General features: G+C 36.7%; 2 protein-coding genes and 1 non-coding gene across 3 annotated transcripts in view; all 3 read left to right on the forward strand.

The window, feature by feature from the left end:
- zgc:113232 (uncharacterized protein LOC541546 homolog) overlaps window positions 1-5,879 on the forward strand; it is a 50,724-nt gene extending 44,845 nt beyond the window's left edge. Inside the window, exons 24-27 of the mRNA XM_044359938.1 lie at window positions 438-614; window positions 1,348-1,438; window positions 2,703-2,780; window positions 5,068-5,879. Coding sequence (XP_044215873.1) covers window positions 438-614; window positions 1,348-1,438; window positions 2,703-2,780; window positions 5,068-5,273 — 552 coding nt within the window. The 3' untranslated portion in view covers window positions 5,274-5,879. The remainder of the gene's footprint in view (window positions 1-437; window positions 615-1,347; window positions 1,439-2,702; window positions 2,781-5,067) is intronic.
- A 3,883-nt stretch (window positions 5,880-9,762) lies between these two features.
- Window positions 9,763-18,802, forward strand: cd83 (CD83 molecule). The gene is made up of 6 exons (XM_044359942.1): window positions 9,763-9,823; window positions 14,198-14,309; window positions 14,566-14,702; window positions 15,701-15,929; window positions 17,494-17,597; window positions 17,831-18,802. Exons 2-6 carry the CDS (start codon window positions 14,267-14,269, stop codon window positions 17,990-17,992), a joined length of 675 nt encoding a protein of 224 aa, XP_044215877.1. The 5' UTR covers window positions 9,763-9,823; window positions 14,198-14,266; the 3' UTR covers window positions 17,993-18,802.
- A 4,843-nt stretch (window positions 18,803-23,645) lies between these two features.
- trnas-aga lies at window positions 23,646-23,727 on the forward strand. The gene has a single exon. It is a non-coding gene; the product is annotated as a tRNA-Ser (tRNA).
- Window positions 23,728-25,442: the final 1,715 nt, after the last annotated feature.

Consider the following 25,442-nt stretch of genomic DNA (forward strand, 5'->3'; position numbering starts at 1 on the left):
TATGAGATGTATGATGTATTGTACTGTTCAATTATGGTACTATACAACAGCAGCATTGTGTCCAGGGGAAATTTCCCTCTGGAACAATAAGGTCTTATCTTATCTTACCTTATAAATATATCTTTGGCTCAGCACAAACTGGCGCCAAGTGTCTCTGTTAGTTTAAGATAGATGCAAGTTTCATTTTCCCGTCCAGCCCCCACGTTGTTGAAATAGCAAATGCCCTTCTGCCCATCAGAGCGCCCATGGGCGTGTTGGTCTTAAAATGAGGTGTGGTCAGGCGCATTGTTGATGCATTGCTATTTTGAGGCTGCAGAGTCCTTGGCTACTTGCATATTTTCTCAGGACTTGATTTTAAGACTCATTAGAGGATTAAACGATGAGTGTTATGTAGCAGTGATAGAGGGAAGATAAACCGAGTGTTTTCTGTCCTGCAGGGTCCTGGTCTGACTGATGAGCAGGTCCTGCAGCTCTGCAGAGGTGTGGTCACAGCCCAGATCTCCCAGTACGCCTCCTCCATACGGGCTAAGTGCTCCCAGGGCTGCCCCATCAACAACCGGACACTGATCGGGCCCCCAGGAGGCCGAGGGCCAACAGGATCAGCAGGCAAACCTGTAAATCTTACTTCTACTGTACCTCACGACCACAATAGTGGAAAATGTGGCTTTTTAAACTCCCCAGATTTCCTGGAAAAACATGTGGATAACAGTCTCTGTGTTGTGATTTTATAAACACCTGAATATTCAATGCCGACCTTGGAGGTGTGAATAATTAGAAATGATCTTTTTACATTTTTTAACAATTTTTTACTGAAAAAATCTTTTAAAAAAAAGGAGATTGCTTTAACCCGATTTTCACCTGGGGTTCATCTCTCCACATTTATTTTATTTCCTGTTGTAAAATGTTTACATAGTTTACACCAAACAAAGTGCAGATGAGGAGTATAACTCTGTATAACTGAGTATAACTGATTAGAGAAAGTGAGGTGTAATACAATAAAAATCTACACAAAAAAATTCCTCGTTTATACTTTTACACATTTTAGTGATGTAAATATGCACAAAAAAAAAAGACTGCACTGTGTTAAATTATTTAATTTCAGCTGTCTATAAAAATCTGAAAGCATATTGTAATGGAGCGAATAAACAAATTTCTGCTTTTTGAAATATACAGAAAAACATTTTACGTACTGTATTTCTCTTTAATTACACAGATTTTGATAGAAATGTTAAATTATCATCTCGTAGTATATCTCTATAGAGCAGAATCATGACAATCCTGATACTATAATATCATAAGTCTCTGCTTCAGGACTAATTCAACACCATTTCTGCCTCCATCTATCAGGGTAAAGCAGGAAAAGCCGGAGCGAAGGGAGCCAGAGGTGCTCAGGGCGACAGAGGACTGGAGGGAGACAAAGGAGCGCAGGGTGACAGAGGTAAGGTTTTTTTTTTGTTTTTTTTACTATATTATTTTTATATGCAAAATAAAAACAAACACATGAACTTAGGGAAAACATCTTGAAATCAAATCAGAAATTGGACACACTTTCCCATTCACTTGAATAAGTAAGTATGTCCAAACTTTTGACTGGTGATGTGTTTGTCTTCTCCATTTATTTTGCACTCACTTTCTTCCTTTGGGATAATGTCCATTTCTCCCACTGAAGTCACACAATGTGTGTCAGTTTTTCCATCAAATAGATTTCCTCGACAATCTGTGTCCACTGATCCAGAGTTGGTGGTTCAGCTTTGCCCCATTTCCATGTCGAAGCCTTTTTACGAGCCACTATTAATATTTTAACCAGATATTCATCCTCTGGCTGTACAGGACCAGTTGTAAAAATACAAAAATAAAGCAGAGAAATATCCATAGGAATATTGTACCTTCATATTCCTTTCATTGTTGTACATACTGTTTCCCAGAATTTGGTTATTTTTGGTAAGATCAGCTTTTTATTCTATTTCCTTTTTCATACATACAGAAAGCCTCCATGTAGATTAGTTTATATTTGTAAAAAATTTCCATTGCAAATACAATCCAGAGGAATTGTGGATAAAGGGTACTGGGTGTGAAAGGTGTCGTGCCCTAGAGATCCTAAATCATGTCCTCAAATTACTGTAACAGAATTCTCACCTCCTTTCACTTCATATGGCCTTTTTCACCTTGAGTCTTTCACTATGGGCTGATATTTGTTAATATATTCACAGATCCCCTCCAGATGTGTTTTAAGATGTATATAAAATGCTCTACTTTAAATAATACTTTGTGTCTGATATGATTTTTCTACAAAAAAAAGTTAAATTATCTCGTTAAATTCCTTAAATTGACATCTATTCTTTCTCCCTTATTAAAAATTTCCAAATCTATTAATATGCAAATGTTTTTCATTTTAAAAGCAAAAGCTATTGGACACAAGATGTCTCCTGTTTCACTGTAAAGTTAATTTTCAGTTTTTGTGCACTGGAGACTTCAAGTTTCCACATCACACTGGTCTAAGTTGCATATTTGACCACAATTGACTCCAAACTGGTGGTGATGTCACAAATCCTGCTTGTAGCTACACGTATTAAACTGAGATTTAAGGTGAACTCAGAGAAATTTACCCTGACAAGATTGTTATCTGGAAAAGATGAATGGAGCTCTGTGGTTTTGTGTTTTATGGGCTTTTCCCAGAAGCTCTTTGTGTTTTTTCTCAACAGGTAAAAAGGGAACTAAAGGTGCTGCCGGTGATCCAGGTACAGGCCTGCCAGGACTTGATGGACCACAGGGCCTCAGAGGTACGACACAGTTGATCTCCACACAATCATTTATACACCAATCAATAAACAGCAGCTGGAGACACAATCTGTATCATAATGATTCATCACAGTTTAGTGTTTGCTAAACATAAAATGTAAAATATAACTATTGAAGGAAGCCCTGTTGCTATGTTTTTGTGTATTTTTTGGGCTGGGAACATTGGTGAAGGGACTAGAGGTGTTTTTCTGGATGATTAGAAGTATCTTGTTTTATTTATCTGTAAACAAAACAACAATAAACATAGTCTATAAAATATATCTATCCTGCTGATAGAGTGTTAGTGCTTTACAGTAGCTTGCTGGTAGGTGGAAATCAAACTTTTAATATTTGGCTTTGGCATTTTTATCAGTTTTTCCCCACAAACTTTTACATCATTTACAGCAGCTCATTTTACACACAAAAGCTTGTATATGTTGTTTTTAAATGGCTGATAGTGTCAGAAATGTGTATATTGTATAAATACAGTAATATCTGTAGTTCTCCATAACAATAATAATAATAAACTTTATTTATAGAGCACTTTTCATACAAGAGGTGTAAATCAAAGTGCTTTACAATAAACTAAAATATTTTTTAAAAAAATGAACACATTAAAAAGTCAAAAAAGTAGATGATAAAATATACAAGTGGAAGTGAAAAACAGAAACCAGTAATATAAAATGAGAGAATTAGCGAAAAAAAATAATAAGAATGACATTAATTAAAAGTCAGATTAAATGAATAGGTTTTCACCTGCCATTTAAAACTGTTCACAGAGCCTGCATCCCTTATAGCTCTTGGGAGGGTATTCCCTATTAATTTTGGAGTATAGTTAAAAAAAAAAAAAAAGCTGTGATACCTATTCTCTTGTGTGTATTTGTGTGTATTTAAAAACCCAGCAGTAGAAGATCAGAGAGCTTGTGAAGATTAAAAAACGATAGAGAGCCTGCAGTGTAGGCCAGTCCCAAACCATTGAGAGCTTTTAAAAACAAAGAACCTTAAAATCTATTCTAAAAGATACCAGGAGCCAACAGAGTGTAGCTAATAGCAGGGTAAAATGCTCTCTCTCAGCGTCTTTATAGGATAGGAACGGCCATACTTTGGAAATGTTTCTTAAGTGATAAAAAGCTTTTTTGGTCACTTTCTATACAGTTAAAAATTAATTCTGAATCCAGAACAATGCCCACGCATGCTACTTTCAGTTTTATCTTCATTTAGTTCCAAGAAGTTATTGCTTATCCAATTTTTAACTGTCATTGTCAGGCTCAAGTGAAATATACAGCTGTGTGTCATCTGCATATCTATGAAAATTATAATATTTCCTGATGATATTACCTAGAGGAAGCATATATAGTGAAAAAAAGGAGTGGACCAACACAGCTTCCCGGAGCAACACTGAAGGGCAAATCATGTTTTCCTGATGCATGATCTCCAATAGCAATACCAAACATTTTCTTCCTGAGAAGTAAGATCAGAACCAGTTTAAAACAGTTCAGGAGAGCCCAACCCAGTTCTCAAGGTGATCTATAAGCATATCATAGTCGACTGTGTTGAATGAATCACTTGAATCCAAAAAGGCATCAGTGCTAATTCTGATGTCACTGAATACTTTGACTGTGTTGTGGTTAGCTCTGAAACCTGATTGAAACATTTCAAAAACCTTTTTCAAGTACCTTGCTTAAAAAGAAAGATTTGATATAGGTCTATAATTAGAAATGCAGAAGGAAAGTTTTCAGTGGGCTTTATTTCTGACAGTTTGTCTTGTTTTTAGTTGAATATAGATGTATTTAGGTGTGGTTATGATTTGGCAGATTGCTGTCCGTATGAACATGTTAGTTTCTGAACATAAACTGAAGAGTTTCATCCTCAAGTGAGGATGTGTTGTTGGTTGTTTGTGTTTGCTTTCTGTGTGAAAATAACGTAAATGTGTCACAGTTTGCGTCATAATTGTCACTGCTGTGTCAACTGTGTGAATAGTTTTGAAGATGTGGACTCAGTATTGAACCTTGCATGAAATCAATCGTAAAAAAATGTAATATAGTCTACAAATTGTGCAATATCACATATCACATGTAGAACTCTGTCCTCTTTAGAAAATATATAATAAGATACTGCAGTAATCTTCTGTTTGTTCTATTTATCTAATTAAGTGTAAAATTTACTTTTATATTAAAAATGAATGTGACATTTTGTGCCTGTTTCTCATCTTGATTCTTGGTGAATAAGTGACCAGACTTTCTTCAAGTTACTCTGCAGGTTTATACATGTTATAAATTCCTCTTCCAGGTTTGCCAGGTCACCCAGCAGAACCCAAAAATGGCATGGAGGGTCCCCAAGGTCCCCGCGGCTTCACTGGTCCGATGGGTACGCCTGGCATGGTCGGGGTCGCTGGCGTGCCAGGATTTTGTGAGGCACGGGACTGCAGCATTCATGCACCGGTGATGCGCAAAGAGCAGGGCCTGGTGAAAGGACCTGCCAGTTCCAAAATCTGAACCTGAACGTGAGCGGCGAGGACCTCTGTGAGATTAGAGGGTCTGGGATTCACTTGGTGGCAACTTCAAGTTTTATCTCATTAATATTCCAGCTGACATGGGAGCTGGGTACAAAGAGGAAAATTCTTATTAGATTTATGACAATGGTTTATTTAAAAACGGTGACTGATTCTATCATAACGTTGACTGTTGTTGAAAATGTCAGTGGGCCAAGTATAGTACCATGGGGAACTCCGCCAAGAAATATTGAGCTGAATGAAACCAGCAAAGACTTTTCCATCTGAGCCAGACAAGCCTTTAAGTGAGCTTTTGACATTTTAAAGTTTTTTTTTTTACTTCATAAAGACATAAAAATCAAAACTCTGTCAATTTTTACCAGAAACAATTCAGTCTGATGTGTTGTAATTTGATAGAAAGAAGAAAAAAACACTAAATGATTCCCCACTGAATTCTTCATTTTGCTTTAGTCTTTGTTTTCTTTGGTACCCCAAAGTGACTATAAAAAATGAACAAAAATAAATAATGCTGTGTAAATATTTTGTAAAGTATCTCAAATACATGTACTGTGCTCTGAAATATGTTTCAGATAAACTGTCTGTTTTTTTTAATCCGAGTCCTTCAGTCCTTCACTTTGAATGTCAACCCCACATTTCACATTATTGTGAATTTTAATCATCTTGCACATTTTCCTGAGATCAGTTGTTAGCTATAGTTGGCTGAAAACACAGATTTACTATATTTTTAAATGTTTTAATAAATGTTCAAAACATGTAGCAACAATGTGAATCTGACATCCGTCCTGCAGAAACGGGAAACGTTGACCAAAAACTCTGATATAATTAAGCCCAATGACACAAAGGGTGTACATAATGTTTAGTATCTTTGATTTTAACTTTACAAATTGTTAAATCTGCCAATAGTAACAGAAAATGTTATGCTTAAGAATAATTTAATTTCTTCAGTGTACATTTCTGAAAACATCTTGACATTCACAAATAAACATTTGAATAGTAATGGATAAATATTCATATCAGAATCTCCATACTTTCAATAAATTATGAGACAGATTGCAAAAAAGCGTAAAAAAATGTGTTTATTTCCTCTGTTTTATAGACAACATGACAGCAGCAACAAATAGAAAAGATTGCACATACATTTTGGTCTCCACTGTCAGATGAAATTGTCTCTCAGGATTTGGCAGTGGTCAAACAGGAATGACAGCAAGATACAGTACAGGGATAAAAAAAACAAAACAAAAATAAAAAACGATCAAGTGGGATTAAAAAAAAAGGTTCAATAGTTCATTTTTCCAGCCAGGTTTCACATTTTTCAACAAACAGCTGAGATTTTGGACTGAAAATTCACATTATTGGAATTTACTATGTTAATGGGCTAAAACTGGTTACAGGCAACAAAGAAAATCTATTTTCAAATATAAAAAGGCACATTTTAATGATTAAAACCAAGAAACAATGATAGCACCATTATTATTCCAGTAGCATTCACAATAACGCTGCAGATTTGTGATCTTATTTGGCTCGTTTTGAGAAAATGTCCCATCAGTGATCAAGTCAGTCATTGTGTTTTTTATTGGAGCTTTACTATTATTATCTGTCAGTGTTAATGCAAAAATCAATAGTGGTGAGAACATTAATGCCCAAAAAAGAAAAAGACATTAGTGGAGTACCTTGTCAGTAAATTCCACAAGCCAGATTTTTTTAAAGGTCTAAAACAGTCGTAAAAGCAGGAAAGAGCATCATTATCATCATTATTTCATGCAAAAACTTGTCAGACTACCTAAATATATGTTATATTAAGTTAAACTGTGCTGATTGCTTGGCTAAATGCTTTTCTGTTTAATTAGATATTCGGACCATTTGTTAAGGGATTATTTTATTTTAACTGGAGATAAACTATCAGAAAATTGTGAGGTAGAAAATATAGTGTTATGAAAGTGCAAGTTAAGTTTCAGTTTTACATACAATTTAATTTAAAGAAGAAAAATAGATTAAAAAAAGATTCATTTTGGGCCTATTGAAAGTGCATAGACAGTGTTTTACATGTAGTGAAGAAGATGTATACATTATATTATAAACATTACATGTATATTATATAATGTATACATCTGCTCTGGCCCAAAAAAAATTTTTAATACTTACACTTCATGATTTATCATTTTACAAATGTTACTTGGTAAGATTGGTGAGATAATTGGATGTTAACTTGTAAATACTGAGCTGTTTTCGAGGTCAATTTAAAAAAAAAAAAAGAAATTTGTGTCCTGCGGGAAACATTTGTACTTAGTGTGGATTTTTTTAAAGTCAGAGCAGCTTTGACCACTTTGAGTACTTTCCATTCAGCTAACTGCTTCCTCCAGTCTTTGCTCCTCCATCCTCCGACTCATGAACCGCAATCGATCGAGGTTCACCATCACTGACATTCACTAATAATATTAATAATATTGCGTGATTGTAATACTGTAGATTAGAAAAACCTGTTCCTCCGTCCTCGCATCGCTCTTTTTGCTTAACGAGAAGTTAAGCAAGAAAGAGAGATGCAAGTGAGGGGAGTGAGGAGCGACATTATCTGAATGGAAAACGAAGTCTGCAGGCAGCTGCCACGAGCCATCAGCCCCAAATTATGGTGAATTATTCATGGACGGTAATTTATTGTCCTTTGGCTATGAAGCATCACTTATGACCTGTGAAATAAAGCTGCAATCAACATTAAATTCATTATCAATTAATGATAAACTGTCAGAAAAATAAGTTTAAAAATGCCAATCAATATTTCCCAAAGCTCAAGTTGTTTTGTCAGACAAAGAGCCCAAAACTCAGATCATAGAAAATAAAGAAGACCAGTGAATATTCACACTGCAGAAGAGAAGGCAAAAGAATTTTTGGCACTTTTGTTTTGGTTTTTTTGGTTTTTTAAAATAGCTTTAACGATTAACCGTTTTTGTTTTTGTTTTGTTTTTTTAAAGCTGTCATATAATTTTCTGTCGACTAATTGTTTCAGCTTTAGCTTAAAGGGAATGAGCTTAAACATCCCTTTGCAGCTCAGATAATGTCAGTTGTGTAAAAACTGGTTTTAAAATAGATATCTGTAGTTTGCCTGACAGCAGAATGTCCAGCTGCGACAGACAAGAAGAAGAAGCAATAGAAGCAATTATAATCTTATACTAGTTGGTCTCGGCTACTGTCACTGAATTGGTATTTATTTGCTCTCCCGCATCATCTCATGATGCTGATGCTCTTTCCTGCTCCAACACTCTTGGACCTCCCTCAAGTATTTAAACACACACATTTTTAACATTCATTCAGTTTGATTTTTAAGGAATTGTGACCAAGATATGTACTGATTGGGACATTTTACAGTGCAAAAATAATGTTCAGTGCTATACAGGTTTATTATTATTTATCAGCCATATGTTGGCTGACAGTGTACCTGTACAAATACTAATTAGTGGACTGTCCAGTGTGCTTACGTGAGAAAAACTTCCATTTTTTTTCACTTCCTTCATTAATTTTGCTCATAAGAGAGACAGTTGAGACTGAATCTGAGAAACAGCACCTCCAGCACTTGAATGTTCTTCACGGCAGCCATGTTGGGGCTGTAAACTGATTGTCAGTCAACAGAATACAGAATATATGTGGACAATTTTGTGAGCTTTTATTGACTGTAATTAATCAATCATCTGATTAATTTTGGCTTCAGATTTTGGTTTGTCAGGTAGATAACCGTAATATTTGGACACCTAACATCGGTGGCTTATAAATATAAAATTGGCAAAGTATCTAACTATATCTATGTAAACATTTAAAGTTTAAAAAATCCCTTTTTCTAATTGCTACCTGACACAAAAAATTCCTTTTTCTTCTTCCCTGATACCTTTTATACCTGGGCATATAGGTTGCTGCAACTTTAACAACTTTTGTTTTAAGTTGAAGTTTGAAGTTACAATACTTGGCACAAAGTGTTTAAACATGCTGCAGTATAAACTCAAACATTTAGTGTGTTTAGCCCTGAAAGATGCACAAGTGAAATAATATCAAGAGAACTAATGAGGCAAAAAAAATAAATACGTGAAATTAAATGAAAGCACGTGTTGAAGAGACAAAAACTTATGTGCATGACGTCAGTAATTGCAGGTTATAAAAGTTATTAGTCGTAACATTCTCTTGTAAATAGATATTCACACTATAAATATAAAAATATAATTAAACATATTTTATATTATTATATTTCCTAACACTGTCTGCAAGACACTGCATGGCGAGTCAGTGAATTCCTAACGTATGAATATATATTACTTCTGCTGCCAGCTATGTGTCATAAAAACAGCGACTTACTAATAAAGTGCGGAAGACAGGAAGCAAGAGCACAGCGCCATGATTAGCAGCAAACGGTCTTCGAGCTTTAAACTTCTGGTGATATTTCATCTGACTTAACAGATCCTCCCTCTCTCAATACAGCTCAAAGAGTCCACAGATCACCGCCGCCAGCAGCAGCAAACCATCAAACCCTGCAGTGGACGGAGAAGAAAACAGGTCAGACTTTCCTGTATATATTACCCATGACACTAAATTTAGCCTCAGCTAATCTCATAACAAAACATTTTACTAAGAAAAAGTCATCGAGTGAAGCTTTAAAAAGGTAAATTCCCTGATCTTGTTGTGGCACTTACATTTCCTCCCAGTTCTTTTTATGTTTTCAAACACAGCACGGTTAACAGCTGAGTCTGAAAACATGACTCAGACAACTGATATCACAATTAGTCATTACTTTTTGGAGTCAAAAGTAATGTCAACATGTTTTTTTTTTTTAAATGTACCGTTTAATGTACTTAGTTACTATCCGCCACTGCTTCCTGAGTCCATGTTTCAAATCTAAAATTTAATTTAAACACACTTTTAGAAGTCAACCTGTTGGTATACGTATGTAAAACTCACCCTGACTTCCAGCATGGTTTAGTGTAGAAACAGGACATGGTTGACTGTGGTAGTGGATCCTTTTCTCCTGAATCACACCCATCCCCTGTAAATAGACGAGTGAAGATTAGAGCTGAACAAAAGACAAATTATGCTTTTATTGCTTTTATTTAAGCGTGTCAGATGGATTCATTTGGCCAAATATGATGAAATCACACTTTGGGAATCACAGTTAAAGTGCCTGGATTAGATTATTTTACTTTTCTGTTTGTGAATGTTTAACCAATGCAAACCAGTATCATCATAATACTGTTCCAAGGCATCATCCCTACTTATCTAGCTCTACTAGTCTTACAGATAGAAAACTTCTCACATCTTTCTCTGACCTATTTTATATCTAAAAATCTAAAAAAAAAAAAAAGTTGGAAAATTGGAAATACTGGCAGTGTTAAGGTACACATACAAAGTTAGCTTAAATATCAAAATGTTGGTGACATACATCTTTGCACACGATGGTGGCATTAACGTCAACGCACGAGTCCAGCATCATCTGTCCTCCTTCAATCTCTTTGCATGGAGAAACGTACTTTCCATTGGACGCGGCGAATGGCTGCAAAAAAGAAACAAACAAAAGTCACTTCATGAACAGTAAATGAGGCGTTTAAGTTACTCAGGGTGCCGACTCAGACTGTGAAGCGAAACAACATTTCACAGATTTTCACACCTGTGAGGCAACACATTCATTTAGGAGAAAAGGAGGCAAAGACTGTGATGGATTCATTTTGTTTAAACTCATCCAAATCACAGCCGGTTTAACACAAGTGACATGAATGGACCAAGTCAGCTCCAATTCAGCTGGCCTGCACCACCAGCAGTGAGGATGACCGCTGACTGGTCTGTAAACACTTTGAATGGAGTCACCCTTTTGGCGGATATAGAATTTCAGGGGCTATCATAGAAAACAACAAGTATGTAGTATTTTTGTAATGATAGCACCTTTTTGTTTGATGAAAACACAATCCAATGAAAACCTCACTGCTAGATACCACTAGATCCTACACACTGGTCCTTTAAAAGATTACATTACATTACATTTCATTTAGCAGACGCTTTTATCCAAAGTGACGTACATATGAGACTGATACAAGACAAGCAGGGATCTAGTCAGGAGACAACAACACCAGTAAGTGCCATAAAGCTTAAGTTTGGGCCCAATAGGACGTAGATGCCAACAGGCAGTGCAACAAGGCAATGATTAGAGTCCACAGAGTGCATAGAAGCATGTTTTTTTTTTGTTGGTGTTTTTTTTTGTTTTGTTTTTTGGGGTTTTTTTCTCCCTACAGTTCATCAAGTGCAGAGGTGTTTGTGAAAGAGCTTGGTCTTTAGTCTTTTCTTAAAGATTGAGAGGGACTCTGCGGATCGAACAGAGTTTGGTAACTCGTTCCACCACCGGGGAACTACAGAGGAGAAGAGTCTTGCTGGTGACTTAGGGCCCTGTTGTGGTACCAGACGCCTTTCGTTGGCAGAGCGTAGTGGGCGGGAGGGAGTATAGACCTGAATGAGGGAGTTCAGGTAGGCAGGAGCTGCTTTAGTTGCTGTTTTGTAAGCAAGTGTCAGGGTTTTGAATTTGATGCGGGCAGCAACTGGGAGCCAATGGGGATATGAACAGTGGGGTGACGTGTGCTGTTTTGGGCTGATTGAAGACCAGACGCGCTGCCGTGTTCTGCAGCTGATTCAGAACGCTGCTGCTCGAGTCCTCACTAAGACCAAGAAAGTGGATCATATCACTCCAGTACTCAGATCTTTACACTGGCTTCCTGTCTGTTGTCGAGAACTGATGTTACTAATTTTTGGAACACAGCTTTTTGTTTGACTATTGCACGCAGGGTTATTTTTACCTTGTCGTTGATGCTCCAGGTTGTCTCACAGCGTGAGTCGAACTTGATTCTTGGGGTTCCACAGCAGAAGTAAGAAGAGTTGGTCTCCATCACTTCTGAGGTGTCACTGAGGCACCACACAGCAGCTGATAAATACAAAGAAGAAGTACGTTAGGCTTGTGAATGTTAAACCAGCTTCTCCCATTTTTTTCATTATATTTAAATCCCCAGAACTAAGCTTTTCTCATATAATAATAATAATAATAATAATAATGAACTTTATTTCTACAGCTCCTTTCAAAACCACAGTTACACAGTGCTTCACAAATTACAATACCATAATATAAAGGTGCAAAGATAGCAAACATGAAGAGATAAAACAAAAATATTAAAACAATATCACACACAGAAAATGCAATAAAAACAGGGATTTCAATAAGTGGTCAAACATCTGATAGATATAAAACAAAACATGAAAAGAACAACATAAAAACCTTTGAATAAACATTATAAAAATATACAAGTATCAGTCTGTACAGGTGGGTTTTTCAAAGCTTGTTAAACGGAGGCGCTGATCTGATACTGAGGGGAGGATCTGAGGGGTCTCAGTGCAGAATAAACAGAATAAAGACGTTAACAGTTCTGAAATGTAAAGCAGAGCCGGACAATGTAGGGATTTAAAAGTAATCAACAGAATCTTAAATTGAATTCTGTGACAGATGGGGAGCCAGTGTAGTTCGGCCAGGACTTGAGTGATGTGTACCTTTCTGCATCATCTGTAAATGGACAATTGCTGCATCGTTTAGGCAAGTGAATGATGAACTGCAGTAGTCTGGCTGGGAGGAAATGAGGGTGTGGATGTTTTTTTGGGGAGCACTGGCAATATTTGACTTTGGCAATATGTCTGATTTGTAAATAGCAGGACTGAACAAGACTCTTAGTGTGCTGATTGAAGTTGAGGTACCGATCAAAAACAACTCCCACGTTTCTAGTGTTTCATGTTAGTTGTTAGTGGTCTAAGGTTGGTGGGTGGGTGGGTGGGCGGGCAGGAGGGGCGACACTGTTAGAAATATGATCAGGACCAATAACCAGGACTTCAGTCTAACCTGTGTTCAGTGACAGGACATATCTATATATAGAGAGAGAGATAGATATATATTTAGCACATACAAGACATGGTTTGTTTGGGTTTTGTTGGTTTTCTTTTGACTTATTTTTATCCAGACGTGTATTCAGCCATCAGCCATGAACCTAACACGTCACTGAGTGACGTCATGGCGGGGACTTCCTAAAACGATAATAAACCGGCTTCTTGTTTCTGTAAAACTGTCCAGGGAAAGCACGGGGAAATCCCAGAGGCAGCCTGATCTCACTTTACACTTTGTTAACATAATATCTTATCACATAGTTAAATCGTTAACATTAGCTTTGCATAACATTTTTATGATAAAGCGATTCTGTAGGCTAATATTAACCAAACGAAAGGTTAACAGCGATCACAAACCATAAACATGCACAAGACATAACTAATATTTCTAGGCAGGTATTCACACTATAAATATGATAATCCGTCTTTTCAATATCTGTCAGTTTACCGAGTACAGGAACTCGTGGACATATTTTCTAAATTTACGACAATTTTGGGTGCAACCGGCATACGACATTTTACATGCAAGTTATTAATAAAGTGCTAAAGTGTGCTAAGTGTTAAATAGGCTACGTGCTGTTTGATGTTTGTGTGTGTGATCATGATTTCTTTCATGCGGTTAGGTTCGATAGTGCGTCAAACCACGTGCGTTGGATTAAAGCCGTTTTACATCATCGTAACGTTTACTAAACACACACAAAAAAAAACAATCTCAGCTTTGTCATTAAATCCTAAACCATACTCACCTAAAATGATAAGCGGAGAAAGGTATATTTTCATCTTGCTGAGTTGTTATTATTGTTAGGTTTGCAGCAGGAGTTCCCCCCTCTCCGCCTTCTTCCGTATGAGTGAGAGGCGGGACTGGAGAGTGACAATGATCTTTATTCCGTTTCGACAGTAGTGAAACTAATTTCCTTGTGACTGGGTGTGAGTAGACTATATAAGAGCAAACTGTCTTTCTGTCGGAAGACTCTGTCTGTGTCTCTCTCACAGCTTTATCAACGTTCTTGGTGAACTCCTGCAGCCGTTTATATCATCATGTCTCCACATTTACTGAACTGTGCTCTGCTGTTGTCACACTGTAAGTACTTTTTAATTTACTTTTTTTTTAAAAAAACATGCACTTTACTGGAATGGTTGAAATGATATAGGTATTGTCAGGCATATATGATATTTGTGAAAACTAACAAAAGCTGACTGCATTGTTATGTGATTTCTGTTATTATCATGATACAAAGTGAAACTAACGATAAACTTGATCAAATGAAACAGAATCTAAGCTGAAACATCTTGTCCTGAAGGTTTACACCTAATCTCTGTGTTATTGTGTTCCTCAGGTGTGTGCCTTGCTGTGGGCATGTCTGTCAGCAAGGACATGATGGAGGTTGTCACCTATTCAGGTTCAGACGCTCCTCTGCAGTGCACTGCTAGATACAAGCCTGGAGTCCAGTACAGAGCAGTGAGGTGGTACAAGGTAAAAATGAACTTATTTCATGGTGTTTTCATGAAGGCTGCAGCTCATATTAGGTCATAATGTCATTGGTTATTATCAGAAGACTAAAATACTTCATCAGAATACATGGAAGGGAAACTGTCTGATTTACTGGAGACTTAATATTAAAGGCTGTCGTTGCCTTCAGTTTGCCTAAAATGAGATCAAATGTAATATGTGAATGTGTCACTTATATAACTGTCTTCTGATTGGTTATATAGTAACCAATCAGATGCAAGTATGGCCCAGTTGGTTGACGTTTGAAAAATGCCTCACATTGAAGTGCAGCAGCAGTACGTCAGAGCTTTAGAAATACTTTCATAACAGCATTATATATATCTTTAAACATTCATTTCTACATTTGATGTGTTAAACATAATATTTAAGCATTGGAAGTGTTATATTAAGCATTATATATCTAACAGAACAACATGTTTAGATACAGGATTCTTTTAAAAGTCATTTTCCATTACAATGGTCCCTCAGCGAGTCTATTTATATCATGAAAATTCAGTTTTGACATAAAAAACAATGTATTGGCACAGTATAAAAAGTTAATATTTGTTAATAGATGTAAGCAGCCATTCTGCTGAGAGAAAACACAGGTGTATAGTAACAAATACAAGGTGCACCTGTGTTTTGTGCCTCACAGGAACTGTTTCAAGGCTGCTCACAGAAAGTAGAACGATAAAATGAGCATATGACAGTTCTGTTTCATGTTTTATTAGTTAGTCACTGTTAAAATATTGCATCTCTTCAGTGTTTTCCAGCTCTTTTTAAGAAAAAACTACAAATATCAATAGAAATCTAGTTGTGAGATTTCACAACTGTCGGAATCGAAAAATGTAGGTAGCAGTGGTAATTATGGTAATGGTGGTGTAGTAGTAGTAGTAGTAGTAGTAGTAGTATCGGAAGTAGTACTCAGTCGTGTTGTAAGGATCATGTTATTGATGAGAAGCCGGTGGGTCTGATCTGTACAGGTCGGAGAGCCTCCATCACCTCGTCTCAGCGGACTCTTGACCAAAGATCTTCCCAACGGCACCACCAGATGGTACTTAGGCTTGGACAGGGAGGTGGAGCTGCTGGACGAGACCCGCGATATCTTCCTGCCCAACGTGACTTGCAGTGACAGCGGCGTGTACATGTGTCGCCTGGAAGCACCTGTGGGAGAACAGAACCAGGAGGGGCAGATTCTCCTCATTCTGGCAGGTACGGTAAAGTCCTTGGATGTCTCATGTGTTTGATCATTTGTTGCTCGGATTCCACAAGCAGATTTTCCAAACTTTCCCAGTTCTCTGAGGGGAAACGAATAAAAAAGACCCCCTGAGGCATCGTAGACTTTTAAATTTAAAGAAGGGAACTTCCAGACTCAAGTGAGCTATCATATTCTGAACATCGACTGTAGAAGCACTTGGATCTTTGGCTTAAGGGTTGGAGCATGTGTGCAAGAGGTTGAATCACCTGTCAGTCATGCAAGCACACCTGCTCTTTAAACATTACTAACTTCTTAACGGAGCGTCGCTTTTTGTAAAGTAACCATCAAAAAAACACTTTAAGGGAAGCCGAATTAAGTATTTAGACTCTTGTAGGAAAGCAAGACTTGACAAGATGTTTAGCAGGTATAATGTCACCATGTTCGCCATCCTGAGTACAGCGAAGAAGCTTTGACCTGAAGGTGGTGCTAGAGAGACATGTTTGAGAGTTTTCCCCACTTTCTGTGGTGGACACATCAACTATTGGTCATTAGAGAAACTTTACCTTAAGACGCCTCCACGATTTAGCAGATTCATGCTTGATTTTTAGACACAATTAGTCTACTGTTAGAATAAAGCTATAATGTTCCTGAGGAGCAGTTTGGCTTGCAGCAAGCAGTCAATTGCAGAAATACAAAAAATGCATTAAAAAAAACAGCCATCAGTACTAAAAAGTACGGTGTTGTCATTGTCACTTTTCACCAAAACCATCATAAAAAGGCAGAAAAGAAAGAAACTAGAGTCCAGGTGACACTGAGTCCACAGCTTGTAACATAACAGGCCAAATTACAATTTGTTTAATTTGTTATCAAAGCTACCATTGATTCATTTTGACAGCATCCATCCATCGAACCCACAGCAAGTAGTGTTTAGTTTGCCCAGTCAGCCCATCAATAGGTTTCGACCTTTGATCCAAATTATCTAGCAGGTGATTTCTGGCCATTACTGCCCTGCTTTGCTGAAAAATCATCCTCTTCTAACTGTAAAAAACATGTTTGATTTCAGGCACAGAGCAGTTTTAAATTCATATAATACTTAATTCAACTTTTCAGGCTCACAAATCTTTTTCCTGCTTTAATCCCTGGGAAAAGCTGAAATTCAACCACATCTATTTAACCAAAAAAGCCAACCAAAAGAGTGAGAAATCATTTATGTTTATTTTAGATGTACAACGCCTAGTTTAATGAGTTGTTTATGAGGCTCAAGAGGCAGGAAAGAGCTCCAAATACAACACTACTCATCATCTACTGTGGTTCACTGATTCGGTTTGTTTTACAGCTGCTGGGCTCTATTTCGTCTTGTGTTTCGGAAGCTTTTTACGAGTCTAAATGTGCCTCAACCTATGAAACTAAAACCTTGTTTACTAAAATTACACCACTCTGGATGTTCCCTCTGGTGAATTCAAGCAGAAAGTCCTAAATGAAACGTGAGCATCGTTGGTATCATGACCCGAGTCACTCAGGGTTTGATGCATTTCATTCAGGTTCAAACTCGAATAACCTTAAAATTTTCATTTTCAGATTGTGCTGACAACTCCACAGAAGAACTGATGACCGATACTTATTTGGTCGTTTTAGCCACTGCAGTGCTGATGTTTGCACTTGTGACTTTCCTAATAAGCTATGTAAGTAGTTGAATATGCTTACACACACACAAATAAATGCTTTATTCATTTTATTCCATCACAACATTCACACAGTTTAATGTAACACAGCTTCTTTAACAACTCAGCTAACATGGATTCATTTAATGATCAGTTGTGCTTTAATCTATAGCCACAACACAAAACCATAATTATTGCATATTTCATCTGTATTCATCTAAATCTAAAAGCATTTTCTTGTGTCTCCACCACAGGGCAGTCTTAAGAATATTCTCAAAGACAGAAGCAAGACAATACTAAAAGAAACTTTATTGGACGCACCGCTTAAGCCACTTCAAAAAAAGGACTTAAAGTTGATTTATACTTTAGGTCCAAATGTGTCTAAAAAACCTACAATGAAGCACATATGTGTTTAAAGTTAGTTCTGGAACGAAAACACAGCAAGAGGAGGAGTTCCTGCAGAAGCACAGGCAGGAAGACCATCTGATCCACATTGATTTGACATTATAGTATCTTTTACTTGTCCTTAGTTGGTGTTACTTCTATTAATCATTTATAGTGAAAGGAAAACATGGATGTCTAACTTTGGAGCAAGAAGACCGTCACCTTCAAACTTGTTTACATCATCACCTGTAGTGGTCTTACCACAGCAACAAAGAATAATATTTTTATGAGCTTTTATGCGGATATGAAGAGTGACTGTACGACCCTTAAACACAACAACCGGACCTTAAATCCTCAAAAACAAAAAGGACAAGAAGCAACTCCTGAACTCTTTAATCGTTAAAGCAAATGTGGACACAGAGAGAGATCCTCCTCCCAAGACAGTCAAGCAGTACTGATGAGCTGGACGCCGACTCAGAGTCATCATGGAGGGGCCGGCGTTGGGGTCCGGCGTCATGGACGGACTAACCTGCGAGGGGCCCCGGGGGGCAGAGACGAGACGCTGGGCCCCCAGTAGCCTGCTGTTCGTCCCCCTCCCTTCGTAATATGAACAGTTTTTATCAGAGATTTGCTTTGTGATCATTTTTTAAAGCAAATTTTATTTGGAGGAATATATGACTTTGTGACTACAAGTCATCTTTAATACAAATGTGGAAACAAAATAACAAAATACTGTGGAACATTTGTAGCTCTTATTGCAGCTTTTTTTTTAAAGCTTAAAATGTTGATTGCACTCAAATAAAAGACTTGTTTTTTTTTGTAGCCAAAGACACCTGATAGCATCTCACTTGACAACTTTCTTTAAAAAATTAATTTTCTCAACAATTGAACACAAAACTAATTGAAACACCACAGAAGCTCAGACAAAGAGTGAGGAGAGGGGAGAAAACAAAACAGGTTGTGCTGTCAAACACAATCCTGCCTGCCAAATATAATCCTTTCTTCAGTTGGGACAATGGTTAATTTGAAAATGTAGTGCAGTAGAGTCTTAGTTAATTTAGTTAATTTACGCTGCAGACTCATAAAAACCGGAAACATCATGTCAGTTACAGAGCATTATGAAATGTGTGAACATTAGTGACACCTCTGAATGTACTGAAGTGTTTCATCGCTAATTAATTCAACTTTCATTACAGTTATTGTGCTTTAGTGAGACGCCCACTTTGCCTGATTGCTCACGTCACTTTATTCTACGTTCTTGTCAAGATCCCAAAGTTTAAAATAAAAATGCTGAATGTCGAACTGCATTGTAGGGTTAAAAACGTCAGGAGGAAATTAACAAGGAAATTAAAAATCATCCGTGTCCTGACTGCTTATCGTATTTGTCAGTTACTATGATCGGAAAAGGACACGGGTGAAGGTTAGTGTATCCAGATGTGACAGATAAAGTGGCGTCAGGAAAACCCCTCTGCTTTATGATCCACAACAGAGGCCAGATGTTTTTTTTTTTTCAAACAGGTCTTTTTTTTTGTATTTCATTTTGAACACAAATGTGATTTTTAAGTTCTCATTTTCTTTTGTTTATTCTTGGCGAGAGGAAGTTCTATTTTAGACTTGCATAGTATTTTGTAAGAAAGACTATATTCAGACTGTCAATCTGTATCTGATTGTGTTGTTGTTGAACTGCGGAAAGTCAGACCTCATTTATAGAAGAAGCCACGGTAGAGATCCGATTCCAAATTTGCGGTACCGTGAGTCTGAACATCGTCTGAACAGATTGACACTGATTTTTCTATCCCTGAAAATCTCAGACCTACATCAAATGCTGGTGCAGGGAAATTCAGAATTAGGGCACATGTAGCTGTAGTAACTTTAACTTGTGCCCTTTCAAAACAGGAAGTGAAAAAAGAAAAACGAGATAAGACGCCTCTGTGCTCTTTACTTTAACCCACTGGGGAAAACCTGAGAATCAGTCTCGACTGTGTTTTTTTTATTTACAATGTAGCACTTCTCTTTTGAAAGCATTGAGGTCATGCACTGGAATATATAGTACGTCACATGTTTTTTAGGCCATGAGCTATTCATTGTATATAAATACGGACAATGCGTCTCCACTTCCTACCGCTATGTAAAAGTGAAGTCAAAATTTCTCCTTTCTGGGAGCTGCCAGCTTGTGTAACTGTCAATCATGCTGTTAATCATGACGTCACACCCCCTTTTTATATTGTCAAATGACCAATTAAAAGTAAACTTAACAGAAAAATGAGCGCTTGGACTAACAGCGTGATAAGAACAACCTAAAATATTCATATACAGTCAGTGGACAGAGGCGAGGTAGTGAGCCCAAAGGAATGAATGAAAAAGTAGTTATGAGTCTGTGGATGTAGTAGTGATGTGTGTTATATGTATGATGTCGTTGGTCTGTTGACGTTATGATCACAGATGGTTTGCCGGTCTTGTTTTAGTGTTTGAGCCAATAAAGTTGTGAGGAAATGGATCTTGTCAGTCAGTTTTGACATGAGAAGAGTAAGTTGAAGAAGTTTGATGAAAAGCTGCTGATGTATATAATATATAATATATATATATATATATATATATATATATATATATATATATATATATATATATATATATATATATATATATATATATATATATAATATTATCATTGGTCTGAGATAATTATCTTTAAGTAGGTCGAAGGTCTGAGCACTAGTTTCTATTTTTGAAAAAGTGTTCCCTTAAAGTTTGTTTTAAGAATAATACATGTAGGCTTCTGGGTTCCTGATGTTCGGTTTAGGGATGCAACTAATGTGTATTTTCATTATCCGTTAATCTTTTGGATTATTTTCTGAACTAATCGATCAGTTGTCAGTAAATGTTGAAAAATGACGATCAAGATGACGTCCTCAAATGTCTTGTTTTGTCCACAACCCAAAGATGTGAACTTTTACTGTCACAGAAACCAGAAAATATTCACATTTGAGATGCTGGATGAAGAGAGTTTTGACTTTTTTTTCTTCCTCAAGAATGACTCCAAACGAAAAATGTTATGAAAGGAAAGCCACGTAGGCGGAATGTCAGCAGAAGTGACGTTTCATAGGGGAACTCAGTCTAAAGTGTTGCTGTTGTTGTCAAAATTAAGTTCCTTAATCTGTAAATTGTGTGAAACGCCCTGGCAGTGTGTAAGAAATGATTACGTTTGCAGTCAGAACTAAATTGAACAAAAAAAAAAAAAACTAAATAAAATAAAATAAAACTTATAAAACAGAAAACAGGAAGGAAAAAAGGAGAAATAATCTCCACACAGTAATAGAAAAATAGAAAATATTACAGCTTTGATTTGGAGCAAATCATCCTTCAAAACGTCTGTCTGTGTTTTCCAGGGTAATTTGTAGTGGGTAATGTTGTCCATTTCATATATGCAGAAAAGATTTACAGTAGCAATTATGTGTTGTTGTAAGATCGTATAGTTGTAATACAGTGTTAATATCACATAATAGTATAAACATAGAGAATAAAGCTCATAGAAATCGTATGTAATTAATAATCACAGAATGCTATTCAATAATTAACAATCAACACTATCAAAGTGGGGTTTGATATATTAAAAATCTTTGCTTAACAAAGGAATCCTGAGCTCGTTTTGCACGTGTTTTAGCACAAAAAACATCACTGTTATGATGACAATACTTTATACTTAAATATCACTACTGTGGCTGCACTATGGCTTGTGATACTTGTGCATTTAATAAAACTGATTAAACAATATGGATTTGTGTGTCTTCTGATCCTTGTTTTCATGTTGTTTGTAAGTCAGCTGAGCTGCATCATCTTCATCAAATCAGACCAGGTTTGTTGCATTTATGACCTGTCAAAGTTTAAAATGTTTTAATTACATAATAACTTTTAAAGTGGTACTCCACTGATTAAGCATTTTACTTTCATAAAGTTTTGGGCCTCATGACATACACAGAAAAAAGAAAGGTCAAAACTGATGCAGCAGAGGTCAAGATATCCAGACTTTTAGTCTCTAGTCAGGCTCAAACTCCAAAACCCCCGGATCCTACACTTCCCATAATGCAACTCGATAGCATCTTTTAAGCAGGAGACGCATTAATTTCTAGAAATCTGACCTCCATATGTAAAATGTTGGAGTTGGAGTTTCCCTATAATTAAATCAGACTGACATACATTGAAATGAGCTTCAAGCACAAAAACCAAACCTTCCTGACATCATTGTGTCTCTCATGGTGCCTTCATGGGGACTCCCTTTGGTTAAAAATGAGACCAAGGTTTGCACACCTGTGCTGCTGTTGTGCTCTCTTTGCAGCACAGGTGTGCAAAAGCAGCACAAGCTCTTTTTTTTTTTTTTTTTTTTTTTTTTTTTTGCATCTTCCGTAAAGAGAAACGAAAGCTTTCGGCCTACATCTGTTTCATTTCCTCAGGCACTAACACATCCAGCTATGCTTTGCTAAATTTGTACTTTCCATCCCACATACTTAACATTTAACTGTACACCTAAAATACCCATGAGTAATTATATGAATTCAGCAGGACTTTTTAAGAATAACACTTCTTGTAAACAGAGACGTGGCAAGCAGAAATGTATAATCTAAGATTATTAGATTATTTTGTCACTAATAGGAGCTGATGTATCTACAGTGTATCATATTGTTGTGTCTTTAGTTTTTAGAATATATTTTATTTATAACTGAATTGTATTAATATACATAGCTAGTCAGCTACTCTGTAACATACTGATATTGTGTTATCATTTGTTGTATTTCGAATCAAGGTAACGCAAAAAAAAGGGTCAACTCCGGGCATCCTTGATAAACTTGTCTGTATTATGACGTCAGAATTTTTCTGCATCTTCAGCAAAACAGTGAAACAACAAACGCTGATTCACAAAAGACCTTCAACTCTGCTTTTATGAGGATCTGAGAGCAGCTGGAAGTGTTGATATCTTTAAACTTCAAACCTCTTCAGCCTGGCTTTTGATTAAGAATGATTTATAGACATTATTTACTTTATTTTATTAATTTATTTTATTGTATTCATGTTGCAATATATATTTTTTATTGGATCAATATTATTATTTTCCCTCTTATCAAATGTATTTACCTTTTTTAATCTAATTTTTATTTCACTTTTTTATTATTATGATAGTTTTTGAATCCATTGAATATTGTTATCAGCTTGTCAGTCATCTGTGAAGCACTGACCTGTATGAAAGGTGCTATACAAATATACAAAGTTTGATTATATATAGAGGAAGAGTAGGGCAGGTCATGACTTCGCCATCCTAGGAAAATAAAAGTCGCGTGATGTGGTCACATGAGGTGCAGTCACATGACTGTCTTGCTTGAGCATACGTCAGTGTGAACCATTGATTGTATAAATACAGGAAAATGCGTGAACATTCTGCTGATAATGGCATTCTTAATCGTTCATTTAGTAGGCAGTATGCGACTTCGACCGTGATTAATCCAGACATCTCTGCTTCCACTATCGGTGTAATTCATAGATGTATTATAAGAGCTCTTATTATACATTCATGGTTTAAATGTGTTCAATTCCATTCTGCCACTGCATCAATGGAGGCAACGCCAAAGAGTTATTTCACGATGATGGATGTATTTTATTCTTTAAGTACGTATATTTCAAATGCACTGATAGCTGGTTGTCGTGGCCGAGTGGTTAAGGCGATGGACTAGAAATCCATTGGGGTCTCCCCGCGCAGGTTCGAATCCTGCCGACAACGTAGTATTTTTTTTGGTGACTCCAAATTCTTTACAATTTAACTTCACCTTTATTCGCATTAAAGCATGTACCTTAGCGGTATTATATGTTAGCATTTCGGTCTGTGTTGTGCTCATGTAAGGCTAACGGAATTGAGAACTGACAATACTTCCTTTCACATTTTCAAAATAAAATCCTTATTAATAAGGATCAGTCCTTATGTAATATATATAAGCTCCACGCATGTACGGCTCCTCTCCCTTTGTGCAATGGAACTTAGGCCAGCTGGGCTTGTAGTTAGAGGGCCACGCACATACTCATAGAAGTGGAGTTACATCCAGGTAACTACTATTTCTATGTCATATGTGCGTAGGCCTCTAACAGGCAAATAATTCAGGGATAAAATGTACCCCCAGCTGGGCCTGAACCAACACTAGTCCAAACTCTGTTTTGAGCTACCGATTTTATTTTAAGGAAATCAACTCAGTCTTTAATGAAAATCTTAAGGTGTTTTGTTTAACCGTCCCCAGGCCAAAATAGCAAGTATTAGTCTTCCGTTAAGATGGAAAGTAGTGAGTGTGCGGTTGAGAGAGAGAGAAAGCGTGTTTGTGTGGCAAGGCTGGCAATAATGAAGTTAGCAGTATAGCTGTGAACATAGCAGTGAAGTGTGTGTACAGTTAAGGCTAGTTTAGGTTTAGGCAGAGAATAAATGCTATAACTCCTCAAGACCCAAGCCAAGTTCCTGTGTCTTGCTTGCGACCTGCTGATTAAAGACTAGTAGACTAAAGTACTAGTACCTGGAATGTGGTTCCCAACAGTATCTTTTTTTGGTACTGTACTCTCTTTGTAATAACAAGAATGTAATTTCAGTAAAAAATAAACTTCACTTTCAACATTGGTATTTATTTAGGACATTTTGTTATTAATTTAGAATATTTTGTTGTAACAGACACCACACAAATTAAAACCCCTCCCTGCCTTTCTAATAAAAACTAAAACTAATAAAAGTGTTCGCACAAATGTCAGAAGAGGTCTACATATCCTGACTTAGTCTGTGTTCAGGGTCAAGCTTAAATAACTTTGGATCCCACATTTCCCATATTGCAACTTTATTTGTGGTTTTAGATCACTCGCTCTACCACACCATCTCAATCTTTCTCTTTCTCTGTATGTTGGTCTTTTGTCATAGAAACAAACAGGAAGAAAGGGACACAAACATCACTGTTGTCAGCACTGTGACAAAGTCTTCAGGACATCAAAAAGATTAAAGATTCATCAGAGAATTCACACAGGAGAGAAACCGTACAGTTGTGACCAATGTGGGAAAACGTTCAGTCAAGACAGTTCTCTAAAACATCACCAAGGCATTCACACTGGAGAGAAACCGTACAGCTGTAAACAATGTGGGAAAACTTTCAAGTTTCAATCTGTGATCAATCACGTCACACTCCCTTTTTATATCATCAAATAACTAATGAAAAACAAACTTATCAGAAAAATGAGAAATATGAGCATAATAAGAACTATCTAAAATGACAGAAACCATCTTTGGGAAAAATTTAGTTCATGTCTCATCTGCTAACATGGAAGGGGGCGGGACTTGTGCCAGCCACCGGAGGCGATCCAGATGTTTTGGCTTCACTTTTAGGGAGCTGTTATGACGTCCATATTTACAGTATATACAGTCAATGTTTCCCACCCAGGTGGGATCCTGTAGACCTTTGAGGTGTTGTGAGG

Source organism: Thunnus albacares, chromosome 8, assembly GCF_914725855.1.
Source record: "Thunnus albacares chromosome 8, fThuAlb1.1, whole genome shotgun sequence".
Taxonomy (NCBI): Eukaryota; Metazoa; Chordata; class Actinopteri; order Scombriformes; family Scombridae; genus Thunnus; species Thunnus albacares.

What these genes read in the sequence shown, in the direction of transcription:
- cd83 (XM_044359942.1), top strand. Translation starts at nt 14,267, where the DNA reads ATGTCTCCACATTTACTGAACTGTGCTCTGCTGTTGTCACACT. An exon ending in TGCTCTGCTGTTGTCACACT is followed by an intron (nt 14,310 to 14,565) that starts GTAAGTACTTTT and finishes TGTGTTCCTCAG; the next exon opens with GTGTGTGCCTTGCTGTGGGC. An exon ending in GATTCTCCTCATTCTGGCAG is followed by an intron (nt 15,930 to 17,493) that starts GTACGGTAAAGT and finishes TTTCATTTTCAG; the next exon opens with ATTGTGCTGACAACTCCACA.